The sequence below is a fragment of the Meles meles genome, chromosome 1, assembly GCF_922984935.1.
Source record: "Meles meles chromosome 1, mMelMel3.1 paternal haplotype, whole genome shotgun sequence".
Lineage (NCBI taxonomy): Eukaryota > Metazoa > Chordata > Mammalia > Carnivora > Mustelidae > Meles > Meles meles.
The window spans coordinates 157,641,292-157,660,340 of record NC_060066.1 but is presented as its reverse complement, the minus strand read 5'-3'; the positions used below and the strand labels follow the sequence as shown (position 1 = coordinate 157,660,340).

The following is a 19,049-nucleotide window of genomic DNA, read 5'->3' as shown; positions in this document are numbered from 1 at the left end:
CTAAGAAAATTAACGGAAATAGAAACAACTTGGGAGTATTTGCTTTTTATCTGCCATTTAGTAGAACTGCAATCTTCAGCAAGCTACTTAAGGTTTCTGAATCTTGTTTTCATCATCAACACATGACAATAATAATGCTTTAAAGAATTGTGAAAGTCAAAGTAGCAGTGCCTGCTAGAGTGCCTTGCCATTGTAAAATGCATGGTAGAGATAGTTGCGACCTTTCAGGAGGAATTCTGGCTGCCACTAGTAATTCTAGCTGCCAGTCTCTGAGGTGGAGCACATTGCTTAGACTGAAGGCATTGAGTGAGTTGTGCTAACTTTAAGATGACTGTGGGCAGAGAGTCAGGGGGAAGACTAAAAACTTTTTTCTTTCTTCCTCTCCAGGAAGACTGGCAAGAATTTATGTGATTCATTTGCCAAATTTTATTCCTTCCACGAGAGATGTCAATTCTTAAATATTTTCAGTGAATTTAGAATTATTAGAAGTGCATGTGAATGTGAAGGCATATGCTTCTTGGGAAGTTCAGAAAGAGTGCATCAACTCTCTGGTGGTTGGATCGAATGCCATTATCTTGAATGAATTATTCTTAGAAATTTTTCTCTTAACATTCTTAAATGTCTGCCTAACAGGCTAAAGCAAGTGATTATTTTCCAAACACCTGGATGTCATTTGAAGTATCTGTGTTTTGACCTACCATGTTCAGAGACAAAAGAGCTCTGGTTCATATGCTACCTCTCAGGGTCTGAGACTTGATGTTTCTATTCCCATGATATTGATTACAGGGCAGAAGTTACACAGGAAGAAGTGATAAACCAGTGGGAAAATCAGATGTTTATTAATGTGTTTTCATTTTGGGAGAAGAAGAGATTAGTAGATATAGTTTTCCTAGAATAGCAATGACACCCATATTTCAAAAGAGCTTATTACACCAAGCATGGATATTTATCAGGGTTTGTTGTTTTAATCTACCATACCATTCCTTTTCATTTGGTTGACCATTGTAAATGGACAGATTTGGAGAAGAGGTCTTAAATCCTTCATTTGTGGTGTCTTTCACTTGTATTTTATAGCAGTCACAAACTAAGGGCTCTCAGCCAAATCGTGTTTTGTTTGGGAAGCAGGGTGGTTTTAAGGAAATCATATCTGAATGCCTTGAGGTGGAGTACGTCCTCTCCATTTTATACCCAGCTGTCTTATGAAATTATATTATATGCCTGACTCATATAGGTATTTGAGTTTTTGAGTGCTTGACCTATAAAAACCAACAGGATTTTATCAGCAGTCTCTGTGGCTAACTTTGTTGCATTTCGGCAGGTGAGAGTCCTAAATAATGGGTAGTTAAGTCTTTCCAGAAAATTGCTTCTTTAGGCTAGATGTAGTTCAACTTGTGAAACCTTCTGGGAATCAGCAACAGAGAAAAAGGCGACATTGTGGAGCCCTTTGAAATTGTTGCATTTAATATTTTCACCTTGTATTGTTTTAGAGCACCTGAAAGATGTGAGTTTAGTATGGTGAATGCAGCAGAAAATAAAGAAGGGAATAGCAGAAGTATGTTTAAATTATTATTTCTTCCTTTTTCTGTTAAACTAATAAAGCTTTTAAATGAGTCAAATACATATTTTAATTGATAAACTGACTTTATATTCACCTATTGGAAACAGTACAACATATTTTACATCAGATTATGAAATATGGATGTTTTACTAAAAGACAGGAAGGGCTTTTTCCAGTCTTTAAAGTAAATACATATTCAAAGGATCTTAAGGCATACCATTTATTCATATTCATATCTATTGAAATACTGTACATCCACATACTTCAATAAATAGTTAAAAACCTGACCTCTTTTTAAATCATTTCTGAATTTCAAAAAACAATTTTTATTGAAAAGATTAAATAGGTAACTTTTGGCTGTCACAAAGCTAAGCACAATGGATAAATTAACAATTATTCAGTAAATTTGATCAATATAGGTGACTGGCTTTGATAAATTTCTCAGAGTTTTCTGAGTTCACACATTGGGATATATATATATATATATGTGTATATATATATATATATATGAAATTTCTTTTTTGTCCTGAATTACCTGGGTAATTTTCTTAGTTCTCCAGTCTACTTTCTAGATATAGCTTGAATGTTATGACAAAGCATTAATTTTTCAGTTAAGTTTTAAACACCCCCAAAAGTGGTTTTAAGTTTGACATTCTCTCTCGAATCTTTTAGTGTTTCCCAAAAAACACAATACTATAATTTGGGCAGTACTTTTCATTATATAATTGCTGCATAATAGGAACTTAATGGTGTCACAGGACTTATGTTTCGAATGGGATCATTGTAAAACACAATTACACCACTTGCAGTTAAACCAAGAATGCAAATGAATTAAGTCAACTACCCTAATGTTCTGTTCTTCCCTCTCTCCCTTTTTTCCTCCCTTCCTTCCTTCCTTTTCTCCTTCCTTCCTCCGTTTCCTGCCTCTCTCTTTACTGCCACTCTTTTCTTTTTCTTTTCTTTCCACTCTCTTTCTTCAACTGCTTTTTATTTTTCTTTCCTAAAAAAACAAAAAACAAAAAACAAAAAAACCCAAAACAAAAGTAGGGGCAACAAAAGGAGTCCCACAAATGGAACTTGTGGAAATAAAATGCTGAAATGAATAGCTAAAAAAATTGTTTTAGAGCAAAAGATAAATCAATTTCATAAAACTGCTATTCTGAAATTGCAACAATCTTGTACAGTCAGGACTGATAAAATGGAGTAATCGGACATTTCATATGTCTATAAATGTAAAATCATCTACTTGAACATTATATGCATACATTCACACAAAAAAGCAAATACTGTAGCCTTATTTGAACAATATTGAACTCATAAATACTCATGGTTTCACTCTGTTCAGGGGCCTAAGGACTAGGAATGCTGCTGTGATACAGAAAAACATAGTAAATACCTCCTCTATTTAAAATGTCACTCAAGAAATTCTCTTCTAACATAAAGGCAAATACATATAGCTACTGGGCTATGACTGTACTTCTGTCACATTCTATGGGAAAAACACCAGACTCCACAAATTCGGAATCATGACAACACTTTGAACTAATTATTTGGTTCATCCATAGTTTATACCTTGATTTACCTCACATTTACCCTACAAACCTTACAAAGAGGAGGTATCTTTAACTCTAGGAAAGTGGTCACTGTATAATATGCATTCTTGATCTGTTTCTTTCTCCCAAACAATGGTACTGATTGTTAACACTTTTGTGGTAGCACCACTATTTCTAGTAAGTAGATTATTATGGAGTGTGCCACTTTAAAGCTGCAATACAAAAACAATATATATATATATCGTTTATTCACCAATTCCACAAAGAATATTTTAAATAAGCAAATCAATAATAATCAAAATTAAAATGTCATGTGTGCTAAAAAAGTTTTTAATACATCAGTCAAAATAATATAATGAATTATTATAGTGAGTAAATTTAATAGCGTTATGCCATATTATTGCCATTTTGTGGAAACACTGTATATTTATGTTTCCTCATTTAGGATTTGCTTTTTTCTAATTAAAAATAGATTTATGGTGTACTTCACGGCTAAGCTTTATTTGAAAAAAATTCATGATTTTCAAGTCATTTCTTTTGGGGCAAAATATTAGATATCTTAAGGATATACACCCTCCATGAATTATGTTGTATCTAACTTTATTAGTAGCTTTTTTGTGGTTAGTATGACTTGCAGAAGGGAACTATTTGTGGAAATCTGTCTCTGCAGTGAAACTGGTAATTTCGTCAAACTTGGAAAATGGCTTTCAAGACTAACGTCTTTCTTTAGTAAAGAGTAAAACTATCAAAATACTCTTCTAACATAATACTTTAGAGTAACACTATTTTCATTTAAAAATGTAGTTTTCATTCTTTATGATAGAAACAAATATCCATGATAATTTAATAATTAATATAATCTTAAGATATTCTAATCACTGGTGTCTTGTCTTCATTAGATCACATCTTACAAATATCATGTAAGAAGAAATAAAGCATGGTAATTTTGGTGGTGTGGTTTGTTTTTTGGCCTTGCTTGTTTGAACTGACATGGCTCCAGAGAAAGATTTTATTACAGAATTAGTTATTTCAAGGATTAATCTGTTGCATGCCAGCACAGAATTTTTGATACAATGTATTTTGGAAAATTTTCTTTTATACAACATTCATTCCCAACTATCAAGTGAGTGATGTTTTCAGGTGGAAGATACGTGAAATGCCCCTGTCTGCAGGAGTACTGTATCTATCATACCCACTTACCTGCCTCGGAGCCAAATGAATCTGGTGTGCTCACCAACTCATGTAATCTTAGGTGGTCAGACTTTGTGTTCTTTCTGACAAGCCATCTTAAAAATTTTGGCTTGGAATAGTGAAAGGAAAGGATGTTGTATTGTTAGGCAATTTTTTGGATGGACTGTGCTGTCATTTAGAAGGGAATTACTTCCCAAAGAGGATCCAACATTCAACTACAACCACAAGAATACATATTGTAATAAATTTACCTGCACTATATTAATTACATTATTTTCATTACACAACTGAGTTTATATGGGGCAAAATCCTCACACCCCACAGGTAAGGAGGGATGTGATTTTTAGAGTCTAACAGCTCCTTCGTTCTTGAGAGATAGGATATAGTCCGACTTTATCTTGTGGTTTATTTTGCTTTCAAATTGTAGGATTTGGCAAAACATTTTATTAGTCGGAGATGAAGAGAAAAATTATTATTTTATATGAAGGCACACCCATGCTGAACTTATAGGGAAGAGAAGCAGAGCTGCACAGCCAGTTATATTACAAGGCTCATTCCTGAAACCTGAATATCATGCGAGCAGAAAAATCTAGATATGTGTTAGTTATATTTTGAAGAAATGATCTGAAGGCAATATTATTTGCTTTTTTATCAAAAAAGAAAAAATGCATCTTTGTAAATGTGGATTGACTCCTATTGAAACAGGGAAATGAATGCTTGTATTGCAGCCTTAAAGAATCACATATTCACTGCAATATTCGTTTTTGTAAACTACAGCCTGCAACCTAGCAGACCATGACTGAATGCTTTTGAAAAGTTGTAGATTACAAACATGAAATCACAATTAATATCCTCTAAAAGTAATTTCAGAGCTTTCACGTCTTAAAAAAAGGACAATGTGTACTGCTTCACAAGGTAATGTAGCTAATCAAAAAAAGAGTAGAATTAAAGTATTTACATAATGAGCAATTCTACAGAAGGCGATCATCCCCATGTAAGCACTGCTGATTATATCCCACGCTGCTTTTAACAAACTGTACCAGATTGGATCCAGCCATCAGCACTTTCAGAGAATCCTTAAAAGCCTTTTATGGGTCTTTAAATTTATTGTAGAATGGCATTCTTCAGGTAGAATATGCTGGTGAAAGAGGACAGTGTCAACACAAGGTACCAGCAGGAGAAAAGAACGTCAGCGCTCCCGGTAATTCCATACTGGGCTGTACTTGGAGCTGGAAAGAAATGGAAAAGATTAAATCAAAATCTAATTTGTGTCTTTCAGGATCTTAACAATAATCAAAAGGTAGCTGGCTGTATTGGGGAGAGCACTGGCATTGGAGTCAGACAGACTTAGCTTCACATCTGGTTCTGCTATAGGACAATGTGTGGCCTATTCAAGTAATGGCTCCGAGCTTCAGTTTTCTCAAGGGCAAGAGGGGACTAAGATAAGCCACCTGGCTGGGCTGCAGTGAGAACTGGAGATGAAGCACATACAACCCACTGCACTGGGCTGGACACAGGCTAAGTGGTCACTAAACAGCAGCTAACATTATTATTCCTTTTATACGCATTGTAAATATTTGGATTAGTGGATAATATGTAGTTCATGCATATACTTTTTAACATTTATTTTTGTTGGGATATATAATTGACCTATAACACTGTGTAAGTTTAAGGAAAACAATAGTGTTGATTTGCTACATTTGTGAATTGCAATACGACCACGATTATGACCACGATTACGACCTCAGCATCGGCTAACAACTCTATCACATCACATAATTATCATTTCTCTTCTGTGATGGAAACAATTAGAATCTAGTTTTGTAGCAACTTTGGAGGTTATAATACAGAGAGTATTGTTGTCTATAATCACTGTGCTGTGCATTAGTTCTCCAGCAGCCATTACCTACTAGTTCTAAATTTGTACACTTAAACAACATCTCCCCAATTGCCCTCCCCAGACTCTGGTAACCACCATTTAGCTCTGTTTTTACAAGTTCAGCTTTTTTAGATATCACATACAAGGGATAGCATACATATACACATACATATATTTGTGCATCTTTTTTATTGGCCAAATACTGCACTGAATGCTAGAAAAACAAGAGATTCTCTCTTTCAAAATCTTTTTTTTGGGGAGATGTGGGGGATTCAGTGAAGAAAGATATTCAAGCAATTATAATATAATCCAAGGAGTATTAGATGTATACACTGGAGTGACACAGAAAATTCTGTATCTAAATCTGCCTGGGCAAGGGAGGGATGATTTCACAGAGAGAGTTTGACTAAAGGGGACAGTCATTTGGGCAGAGGAAACAATTTATTCAAAGCTATGAAGAAAGTTGAGAGCATGACCTATATTCTAGCAGATGAGTCTTGCCGGACCATGAAATTTGAGGCTTGGAGTTGAGGGAACTGAAACTAGAACTCTAGGCAGATAAAACATGACCCCAACTGTAAGGAAAAAGAATTTAGTTTTTTATACTGAAGGAGATTTTAAAGAATTTGGAGCTGTTGACTCATATGATTACTTTTAAATTGGAAAGATCACAGTTTCATACATAGAGAAGATTATGTAGTACTTGGCCAAGCGTCAAGTTAAATTTTCACTAAGAGATTTCACCTAGAGATTCACCAAAGCTTGGAATATTTTGGGAACCTACTGAATGGATTCCACTTCCATTTCACAAGAGGACAATTGCCTCTTGGAACATGAATTATACTGTGTTCCAGAAATTGAATGTTACAGGCATGCTCAGCTTTGGTTGAGACCGATTCTCATTTACCATCATAAAAATAACAGTAATATAAAAACCCCCACCAACATACATTTCACTACCCTCTCTTAATAAAACCTGGATTTCAAACAATGTTTCCTAATAGAAAATGAATCATGTAATAAAAAAATATACTACTTCACCCCTAAATCCATAACTCAATTTCAGGAGCAGTTTTAGTCACACGGAGTTTAAATTACCAGAAGATAGTTGTTAATGGAACTTTCACCAATGACTATATTTCCATATTACAAGAAGAATAAATTGCATTGTGTATATCTCTAAGAAATTATAGGGGATGAAAGATGCATTCATCTATGCAGGGGAAAGTTTCCTTGACGGTACCCTTATTGGGTCCAGGTGAATGTAGTTCAACGACTGAGACTACTACCCTTTAGTAAACACAGAGCAAAATGCACTATTTAATGCTTCTACTTGCATCACAAATGAATTTTTAAAAAATGAGAAGATGAAGAAAAGAAGCCTATTGCTGAGCCCATAGCTTTTGAAGTCTTGATATATAAGAAGTCTAATTTAAAACCATGAAGCTCCTTAAATTATTTTCTCTTGTTCAAGACCTAGAAAGGTGTTTTGTTTTTTAAAACATAAATAAATATTTAATTGGTCTGTTACCTTCTCAATGACAGCTACTGAAGAGTTATTTTGCTGTTGTTTTTTAAGAATCTTGAATGCAATAAAACCAGAATAATAGTAAAGGACTAATAATAAGCAAAGCATATAAAATGATTTCATAAATAAGAAATAGGTCTTAAAAGCCAAGCATACAAAGCAAAGATAAAATTTTTATTATCATGACAAATTAAATAGTACAGTAAGTGGGTAAAGTATAAAGAACCATGGAAACTCCTTATCCATCCTCTAAAGGGCATTTTTGGGGCAATCTCTCCTGAATCCCCTCCCCTCTTCCAGCAAGCTGAGCAGATAACCTTATTGTGTCATTAGACCACCCATGTATATATCTTTTTTATAGAACTATCATACTACATTGCAAATATTCATATACATATCTATTTTTCCCACTAGACTGTGAGCCCTCCTAGGTCCTGTTTTATTTATCTTTGTGTTTCCATATGCACTCAGAGTGGCAAAGTAGATGCTCAAGAAATGTCTCTTGAATGAATGATTCAATTAAACAAATGAAATGATCAGAGTTAAAAGGAGTATTTCTCTCGTACAAAATGAAATCTCCTCTGAAGCAAGTCACTTGCATATACGCCAGAGAATCTACAATACGTCATCTTTCATTCATTTAGAAATATTAATTAAATTAGGTGCCAGCCACTGGGAATATGCTACCTAATAAGATAGGGATGGTCCTTTTGTTTCTTAATTCCATATACCCCACCTCTTCCCCCCAGTGCACCTTTATCTTCTCCTCTGCCTCCTATTGTCTTAGACATGAGAAAGATATGTCAGTAATATATTTAAAATTAAATAATGCTTTTTAATTAAGAGAGTATATCTTTTTTCCATTGTACTCATTAGTTGTTTGTAGATGCAATACTCCATTAGTCCCAAAATAAAATAGGAGCTTGTTGCTGCATCATTAGACTGCAATTATTATAAGAAATGGACTGTAGAATAGCTATTGATAATTAGGAAGCCAAAAAGCAAAGAGTAAAGTCAGTCAAGGGAATTTTTGGTCAGATAACTAATGCTAAGTCATGTATCATGATTTATTCTCCTTAAGTATATATTGAGCATCTTTCATGTGCTGGAGATGGAACATGGGCTCAGGTGAATAAAACTCAATCTCCTCTCTTAGGAAAGTTTTGTTATAGTTGGAGATATAAATAAAAAGGCATGTATGGAACATTAGGATATATATAATTGTAAGGATAAGGATAATGAACAAACATGGGAGGGCTCCCTAAGGAGTCATGACAGGTAAGTAGACCAGACAGCAGTTACAAATACAAGTATTTTTTACAAAATGCAATGATATACACATGTTAGTACATATATATCTCACTTTTTAAAAGGGGGGCATAATAGTCCTTTTACCTGGGGTATCCTATTATTATATAACCTTAGTCTGATTATATAACCTTGACTGATATTTATTATGGATTTGTAGTGTGTGTGACTTGTTAACCGGGTAATTCAGAGCACCAGGCTAAAGATACTAAAGTTAGGGGTCTCAGTACTATTGGGCCAGTTAGATTTGTTTGGCACGTTACATCTCAATCAGCTATTTAAGAAATTATAGAAAAATGTTAAGAATTAAAGAAAATAATAGCTTACTATTAGATATTAGGTTGAAGACTCAGTTCAAATATCATACACTTTAAAAAGAGAAAAGTTTTTATAAAGTCCCACATGCCGTATCAGTTTGGCATATTTGATGTTGTATTTACATATCCATCACATCATGTTTACATACCTGTCTTTCTCCCGTTGGCCAAGAGTATCTTCACACCAAGACTTTTTATATATGTTTTTATCACTGTTATAGAATACAGAGTCTGGTATTTGGTAAGTGTTCAATAAATATTTGTTGAGTGAGGATAAGTTTCATATCCATTTCCCAATCTGACGATAAGCACATAAAGGGACACAATAACTTGACTTCTTTTTTCAGAAGAATATTGTCTTTCATCACTCATGTTTTACTGTCTTTCTTTTCTCCATGCTTTTAGACTTATGACCTTCTAAGACCTGTATAGAGTCAGTCTACCTCCCTTCAGCACTTGAGCAAGAAGACAGATCATAAGGCCAATTATAAGGGGGAAGAGCAGGCATCAAACTTCGTAGCACCATCCTCTTGCAGCAAACAAAAGGGAGTTTAGATGAACCTATACCCCTCAGATATAGTCCTGGATTTCTTAGGAGACAGGCAGTGGTGCCTCTAGCATGGTCAAATCTATTGTATATTCTCTGCCATGTTTTTCGCTGCCTCTGAATATCATACTGCTACTCATCCTAAAGAAAATTAGGAGGGCAAGGGCATATGATCAGTGGTTTAGTGGAGCTATGGTGAGAATTTTGATTTGATTCAAAACCTCCATAGGAGAGTTCTGAGCAGAGGAGTCTAGCTGACATTTTTAAATGATCACCTGGCTATTCTATAGAAAATAGATCGTACTGGTGGAGGCAAGAGTAGAAGCCTGTGTTAATCACAGACCATCAAGTGTCTCCATTACCTACTGAGGGAAGCCAAAGCACTATAGCTCAGCATTCAGGGACCTCTGTTATCTGATTCTGGACAACTAATTCAGATTCATACATACTCTTACTTCTACTCACACAGGCCATTTTCTGAACACATAGGGTATTTTCATTACTCCTTGTCATTTGCCCATGTCATATGCACAAACCTAAATGGCCTTCCTTCTTGTTCTTCTCTACCTACCAAGGTACTACTCATCCTTAGATATCTAAAATACCGTTTACTCCATGAGGCCCCCCTAATCTCTTTAAGAATTTTTAGTCCCCCATTTATATTCAGAAATAGTTTCTTTTTAACTTATAATAAGTTATGTATTTCTCTTCCACTGGACTATAAATATGTTGAAGTTATGGAACATTCCTCTTTATAATGTGTGCATCCATATCTTATATCAAATGTGTTCACCAGACTTTAGTTGAATTAAATGTGGGAAGATATTCCTAAATATTCATTTGTCTCATTCAAAACAACTTTGATAAAATACCCTATTTCAACAGTTGTTCCTATGATTCCTTGCTCTGAAGGCAAAGTATGTGAGAGGAAAACTGTTCTGTGTTTCTTTCCTACTCTCTGTTTAATTGTCTTTGGTCTTAAGGAGAAGAATGTAGAAAGGACAAGAAGTTTGAATTGAGAAGAACAGGACAAAGAAAAAAGAAGAAAAAGGAGGAAGAAAACAAAAGGGTGAAGAATTTCAAAGAGTTGAGAGAGAGAATACATGGCCTTCGAGTATTGTGTTAGATGTTTTTGTGTTCACCATTTTATTCTTTGGTGTATTTTGTAGGTAAGAATTTAAGACAACAGAAAAAGTAGATTGTTATCCTACCACTTTCTTAGTAAATCTTAAGGCATTCTAGTTCTTAAATATGCATAATCCGTGGGCTGTGGATCCAGATGACGAAGATGTTGGTTTGAAGTCTAGTTCCACGTCTTTCTAGCTGGACTAACCTGGACACATTTCTTAACTGCATTTAGTTCAGTATCTTCATCTGCAAATGAGGATTGGTGTATCTCAGAAGTTATCATAAAGGTAAAATGTGTTGCTACCTCTGAAGTACCCAGTACAGCATCTGCCACAGGATGGACACTCCCTCGAGTATTATCTAAACACTACTCATTCCCTCACTTGTTTGGCCAATTCAGTGTGTGCTGTGTGCTAGGCATTCTCTGAGTCATTCTCTGAGTAAAAGAGGAATTGCTTCTCCCCCATAAAGCTTACTTCTTAGCTTGAGATGTTTCCCATGGAACAAGAATATTTTACCCCATTCTTTTTTTTTTTTTTTGCTGTTTTTCTCTGATTGTTTCTTTTTTTTTTTTTTAATTTGTTTATTTACAGCATAACAGTGTTCATTGTTTTGGCATCACACCCAGTGCTCCATGCAGTATGTGCCCTCCCTATTACCCACCACCTGGTTCCTCAACCTCCCACCCCCCCCCCCACCCCCCTGCCGCCCCTTCATCACCCTCTGGTTGTTTTTCAGAGTCCATAGTCTCTCATGGTTCATCTCCCCTTCCAGTTTCCCTCAACTCCCTCTCCTCTCCATCTCCCCATGTCCTCCATGTTATTTGTTATGCTCCACCAATAAGTGAGACCATATGATACTTGACTGTCTCTGCTTGACTTATTTCGCTCAGCATAATTTCTTCCAGTCCCGTCCATTATTTTACCCCATTCTTAATCTATACTTGATTAAATAGTGTTTCTCTGGTCTTACAAACTTGTCTGTCTTGCAAACATATTTATTCTCTTCATTATCTTGGCTTCTTTTGAAGGACTTTTATTAATGCTATTTGCTGCTCGATAATTGTCCAGTCTCCTCTGGTTTGAAGAATCCTTGAGGCCAGGGAGTATGACCCCATTCTCCCCACATACCCCCATGATACATGGACTTTAGAGTGTGGTTTCCTGGCTCATCTGGTGCCGAGTTTGGTTTTGCTGGGTCTCTCAGGCCGGGAGCAGAAGTGTCTGGGCTAGGTGTGGAGTCCAGGCCTTTGGGAACTCTCCCAGTTGTCAACAGGAAGATCCAATCTGGGTTTTAACACACATCTTACATCTTGTCTAATTATGATTATCACTCCCAATTACTTACAGCTGCTGCATATTATTTTCAGTCTTGGCAGTTTTCCCTTGTATTGCTCCAGTTTTTATTTTTAGGCAAAAGCAAATGTAACTGTGAAATATTTAGTTTTGGTATAATACCAATTACTTGCCTAGGCAATTTCCTTAAATTACTCAAGTTTAACTAAACTAGCTTTGAGTCATATTTTTAAAATTCTTGCTGAAATCTTAGGTAGAGTTACTTTAGTTACATTAACTCTGCTTCCATAAGAAAAAGCTGGCCTCAACATATGTTTTATTGAGAAAACCTGTACCTGGGAAGTGAATGATTTACACCTAAATTAGATTTCTTATAAAAGAGAGTGATTAATGTGGATTCAAAATAGATTGCACATTAGTTTACTGAGAAATTATGCAGCATTGATTCTATCTAAAAAGATAGTGCGACTCTGTTTCATTACATACTGTGGGAGGCGTTAGCTCAAAAGATATTTTAATCTTCTCGTTAGCAATACCCACCCCTTAACACAATCAGCAGGTGGAGGGGATATCCAGATTCAGATCACACCCAGATTTTTTGCATCATTTAATTCTGCTTAAACTCTAGGGGGAGATCAGGGGAGGAAAAGGGTACTAGAATGGGTTATGTTTTACCACTAAATGTACAACTTTGGATTGTGGTGTCTGGAAGAAGCAAACAAGTCTCAGCACAGGTGACATCACCTCCTTATTGCTTTTTGTGCTATTTCTTGTGCAGTCAAGAAGCCCAGGTTGGTCCTAAGGTGGGATGCGCAGTGTTAAGGACACAGCACAGACAAACTCTGTCTTCTCATGTACCATCTCACACCGGTGGCACAGTAATTTCCAGAGGTAGGCTTTTTTTGTGTGGCTATCAATGTTCCTGTACTGTAGACCCTTTAAGGTCTTCTTTCCTGAGGCTCTAGGTTTGGGAATGCCTGAGTAGCACAGTGATGATGTGGTAGGGCTAATGATGTTTAACAAAAGAAGCTAGATTTTTAGACTCCTTTTTACTCAATACACCTTTATTGTTCTATAGACTGTCTTCCTAGACTACAGAGAGGTAAACATAACATGGCGCACGTTTCATGCCATTCTTGGTCTGGCAGAGTAAGGCCTCATTTCTGAGCCTCTAGCAAAGCGAGCTTCACTTGTTATTTAGGGAGAGAAAGTAGGAGTCGGTAAATGGCTTTGAATTCTTGCCTATCAGCTTCCTTTTTTATCTTATTTAGAAAAAAAAAACAGTCTAACAAGTGTGCATTGGCACACTTTTCTTTTTTTCAAAATCAAGGCCCAAGGTTATAGAAAATCTATATTTAGATACTTATTCTCACATTTTAGATCTTTATTTTTTCATTTGATCAAACACTGAATGCCTATCTTCAGGAAGTCCCAACATCTACAGACAAGAGCCTTCACAAACATGAAAATGTAAAACAGCTGTTTTCACAGAAAGTATCTTTATTTTATATTATGAACAATGAGGAGAATGGCTAGAGAATTCACATGATTCCTTTCTCTTTCTGACTCATGGCATTTTCTACCAGCTTATTCTTAGCAACTCCTAAGTTATCTCTCTGGCAGACCACCATCCTCGAATCCTTTTCTGCTTGCTGAATGGCCATTTTGCCAAAGTTCAGAGTCTACAATCCTATTTACTCAGCATCAACTACATTAGGAATTTTAAACATATGTTTGTTTCTGTTATTACCCATATTCAGAAATCTGCCTATTTGTAGGTAAATACTTCTATCTGCAAATAACCAGATGAAACTCTCCAAGACTATTACCTCTAATTCGAGCTAAAGAGAATAAGTAAGCAATCACCCAAATAGAAACAAACTGTGCGCCCTTTTTTCTGTCCTTTATAGTCATTGAAAAAAGTTTCAGACCTTGAATTGTTCATCAATATCTTCTAAATGTGTGGATCTTTGCTTGTTTGTTTACTCCATTTTTAGCAGATCAGAAGTTATTTACATGAATCTAAATAGCTCTGTCCTGAAGTGTGTTGCCTAGAGAGGTAATTTTCTATAGCCCTAAATGCTTCTTTGAACTTGGGCAAAGCCTAGTTATTTATTCTTGGTTGGCTTGAAAACAGGTTTCTATATAAATATCATTACATATTTTGGAGTGCGCGTGTGTGTGTATGTGTGTGGGAGTATGTATATGTGTTTCCAAAGCTGGCTTTGTTGTATGAAATTTATATACAAACATATAATACAAATCGCCTTGGCTACATAGATTTTCGTTTGGGCCTTTAAGGCATCATTTAGCTGAAGAAAAGAGGGTTTTACAGAAATAAAAATAGAAACCCAGCTGTGTTCTTAAGGTCACTAATAGTCACTGCCATCAGCTGTATCATCAATGTGACATTGCTAGTGTGGTAAAAAGTGGGAGAAACTGCAAACCGGTAAACATTTTTTGCAAGTTGAATGAGTTTTTAAGATTTTATATGTGTGGCTATGTGGGTGTAAAATTATTTAACTTTTTATGTAAGTGGATAAATTTGGAGCTTTAATGATTGGATTGTCTTATTTTTTCAATTTTATTTTTTTACCTCTTTTGTGTTGGGAACCTAATCTTAAAGCAGCCTCTTTTGTTATGCTACAACATGGCTCTTTCAGCATTAAGGATCAAGAATTTCATAAGGTTTGATTATCTTTTTCATTCTTTGGAATATTACATTTACCTTCCAATTTTTTTCCTCAGCTTTTCAAATGCAATAAAGGTCAGTGATTATCTGGCCCCGTAGTTCTGATTTACTTAAATTGTTCCACTTGTTATGCTCCAGATTGATTTTCAGTTATTCTCAATGATTCTCTAATCATTACCATTATATTTCGGCTATTTAAGAAACTTTATTAAATCCAAACGACTTTGTATAGAATTCAAGACCCTTTCCTGAAACTTTCCTGAAGCTACCTTTCCAGTCCTACCCTGGCTGCTGTCTGTCATGGGCTGTGCTGGTCACACTAGGCGGGAAGGGCTCTTTGCTTCCTTGTACATTTGCTCATGCTCTTCCTTCAACTGGGATGGCTTTCTGCATCTCTACATGTTAGAACAATGCCCATCTGTCAGTGCCCAGCTCAAATGCAACTCAATCAATTTTTAGAAGAAATTCAAGCTGGTTTTGAAATCTGAAATGAGGGTTGCATGGATGGCTCAGTCAGTTAAGTGTCTGCCTTCAGCTCAGGTCATGATCCCAGGGTCCTGGGATCGAGTCCCACATTGGGCTCCTTGCTCAGCGGGGAGCCTGCGTCTCTCTCTGCCTCTGCCTGCCACTCTGCCTGCATGTGCTCTTTCTCTATCTGACAAATAAATAAATAAATAAATAAATAAATAAAATCTTAAAAAAAAAAGAAAGAAAATTCACTCATTACACAAGTAATACTTGACTACCTACAGATACTCACTGAGCACTTAACTATATTTGCTATACTGTTCTGTGTGCTACACTACAGTCTCAGTATATAACTCCTCTAAGCAGATCACAGTGGTCTGAACAAACTGCACTCTAACTCCCCTGGCTTGCAGTCCATATTTCTTCTACTTGGAATCCCCTTCCAAATTTCTAGGCTCCGTCTCACATGATTTTACTTCTCCTTAAGGACTTAGTTCAAAGGTTACTTCTGTGATAACATACTTGGCGCTTTTAACCATTACTTGCCCTCTCCCTTGAGGCTCAACTGCTATTCAAAGTCCTAGCTCACTGCCTTGTTCTCTCACTTACCTCCTTGCCTAAACTGTGAGTTCCTAAAGAACAGGGACCTTGATTTTTTCATCTTTCTTTACTTCTCTTTTCCCCTCCCCCAGTGGCTAGCACAATGACCACACATAATAAGGGCTTAATGAATAACTGCTCTTTTTATCTCCACAAGAGATACATTTGCAAAATGTATTTGTTTCACACACCTTTTGTATCTTGCCTTCCATCCTCTCGCTGCCTTTTTACTTTGGCTGCTGCTATGACAACCAGCTGCATACAGGGCAAACAATTCTGAGATATATTTCACATGGCCCCTCACAGTGTTCCCAGTGGGATGGAGCTTAGTGACCCATAGCAGGGACCAGCTCAATAACACATTCTTGGACAGGCTTTCCCTCTTTCTCTGTTTAACTTGTTCCAGTCTCCTACCAGTGTTCCTTGAAATTCCTTTCCAAAATAATCACCTGTAAGTGAGCAGCTCATTTTTGGAGGATTCACACAAAGATAACACTCTTGTATGAAGAAGAGAACAACAGGTTATAAATACCATGTCTCGGGGGGTACTTTCAGATGCCCCACCCCAGTGTATAGTGCTCTGCACATAGTAGGTGTACAATAAATTAGTTTTGGATAATTAAATCGATTGAAAGTAATTATCCTATCTCTTTGCCTCTACTCTCCCTTGGTCTTGATAATTCCATTGCATCACTTCTATGAGGTCTGCATTAATTATATTTTTAGCAGGCACATACCCTTAATAATGTAAAGGGGGTCTTAAAATCTTAATTAAATCTGATTTTTTCCTCATAGATTTTATCCTAGGAATATTACCCACTGTTTTACATTATTATCGTTTTGGTTTCTGCTACACCAGCAACATTGCCTAATGAAAGTTCTGTCTCCTATTGTATTTCTTAAATATTTAAAAGCACTCATGGTTCTTATATTTTTATTATGATTTTAACTATAAAATACTGCTCTCCCTACAACCTTGAAATGCTCTTTTTTTTCAAAGCTCCAGCCTGCCTTACATTTTCTGCCTAAGGTGATCAAGCTTGTAAGATGGGAAAATGGGAAATACAGTTTCTATGAAAGGAACTTGGGGACATGCACGCAAAAGTCAGATGTTAGGGTATTTTAGTCCAAAGGATGGTCCCACAAAGGATGAAAAGAAAAAAAAGACCAGTACATTTGCATAGTGATCCTAGCACTGGACACATTACACAATCTGGCTTCATATTGATTTTTAAGGATGTTTAGTAACTTTCTTCTCCCAAAATAAAATATATGGCTCATAATTTTTCTGGACACCAGAAAAAGTATTTTAAAAAGAGCAGTGGGAATGTTTTAAAGTGTTTCTTCAGAATCCCTTACCTCTGCCTCATTTTATGGATATTATAAATTTAGCCACTTATATTATTTCTCAAAAGTTTTTGACTACAAAAGAAATAAGGTTTCCTAGGACTGCATTAGTAAGTTTTTCAGTCTTTCAGCTGATAATTTTTTAAAAGATTCATTTTTATTTCTTTGAGAGAGGGCTAGCACTCGTGCATGAGCTAGGGGAGGGGCAGAGGGAAAGGATCTTCAAGCAGATTCCTTGCTGAGTGCAATCAGCCCTGGGGCTGGATCCTGTGACCTAGGAGATCATGACCTGAACTGAAACCAAGAGCCTGATGCTAAACTAAAGACTGAGCCTGCCAGGAGCCCCAATCAGCTGATAATTTTATATTCACAGTTCTTTGATCACATATCACGAGGAGGGTTGTTATTTCATTAGACAAAACTTTAGTTCGTTAGAGATGCCTCTACTTTGGCATTATTTTCTACTATCCTTAACCAAAATATTTACGTTTAACCCTCAAGCTGGAAAATTAATTAATCTTAGGTGAGTCAGAAAATGAGTTACTTAGGAATAACTGGCTTTTATAACAGTAATCACATTCTTTATGCAACGAATGCTTACTGGGCACTACTATGAGTTAGGCATTGTGCTTAGTGCTGAATATATGAAGATGAATAAAATCTAATCCTTGGCTTTTAGGAACTTAATGTCAAGTAGAAACAAAACTATCTAGAAGAAGAGGGTTAATTTTCACTAAGTCATATATTATTAGAATTCCAGGTTTAAAAGAAAGTTTGAGAGGTTCTATTCTCTGTTGTCAATGTATAATCAAATCAGAAATCTAGTTAGAAAATGGCATTTCAGGTTAATTCCCTTTTAAAGCCAGAAGGAACTGAAGTCTAGTGAGAGAATACCTACAGACAGAATTAACTCAGTTCTCTAGACTTTGAGTTTGGTATCCTATCCAGCACACTGCACTGCCCACATTAATTTATTTAGTGTCTTGTTTCAGATTTCTATACCTTTCACTGCTTATTGATATTGAATATAACAAATATAATCTTAAAATGTTCCTAAATATAATATCAAAATAATCTCATAATCTAGTAAATTATCCAATAGTTACACACCACTTTAGTCATTTCAACCACTTTAGTCAATAAAATACAAAATGAGTTTTTTCTATATACATGCTAGAAGTGATAATTATCTTTCTAAATATCAAATGTTTGAAGCAATTTCCAAGACTATAGTCAATGTATGTTTTATGTACATATCATAATATAGTAACATGGACATTTTTAAATGCATCAAGCATATAAAGCCCATAATATTTCTTGATTAAATATCAGTGGTATTTAGAAGGGCACCTGGGTGGCTCAGTTGGTTAAGTGGCTGCCTTTGGCTCAGGTCATGATCTAGGATCCTGGGTTTGGGCCCTGCCTGGAGTTCTCTGCTCAGCATGAAGTTTGCTTCTCCCTCTGTCCTTCCCCCTGCTCATTCTCTCTCTCTCTCTCTCAAATAAATAAATAATAAATAAGTAAAATCTTTAATTAAGAAAATTAGTGATATTTGGATAATTTTCATATTAGAATCTATTATGAGTGGTTAATTTTAGTTTATATCAAGGAGAATGACAATGTTGCCTAGAATCAAAA

General features: G+C 35.8%; 1 protein-coding gene across 1 annotated transcript in view; it reads right to left on the bottom strand.

Moving 5' to 3' along the window:
* Positions 1-1,762: 1,762 nt before the first annotated feature.
* NEGR1 (neuronal growth regulator 1) overlaps positions 1,763-19,049 on the bottom strand; it is an 888,884-nt gene continuing 871,597 nt past the window's right edge. The window contains exon 7 of the mRNA XM_045978404.1: positions 1,763-5,531. Within this exon, the coding sequence (XP_045834360.1) occupies positions 5,407-5,531 (125 nt within the window). The 3' untranslated portion in view covers positions 1,763-5,406. The remainder of the gene's footprint in view (positions 5,532-19,049) is intronic.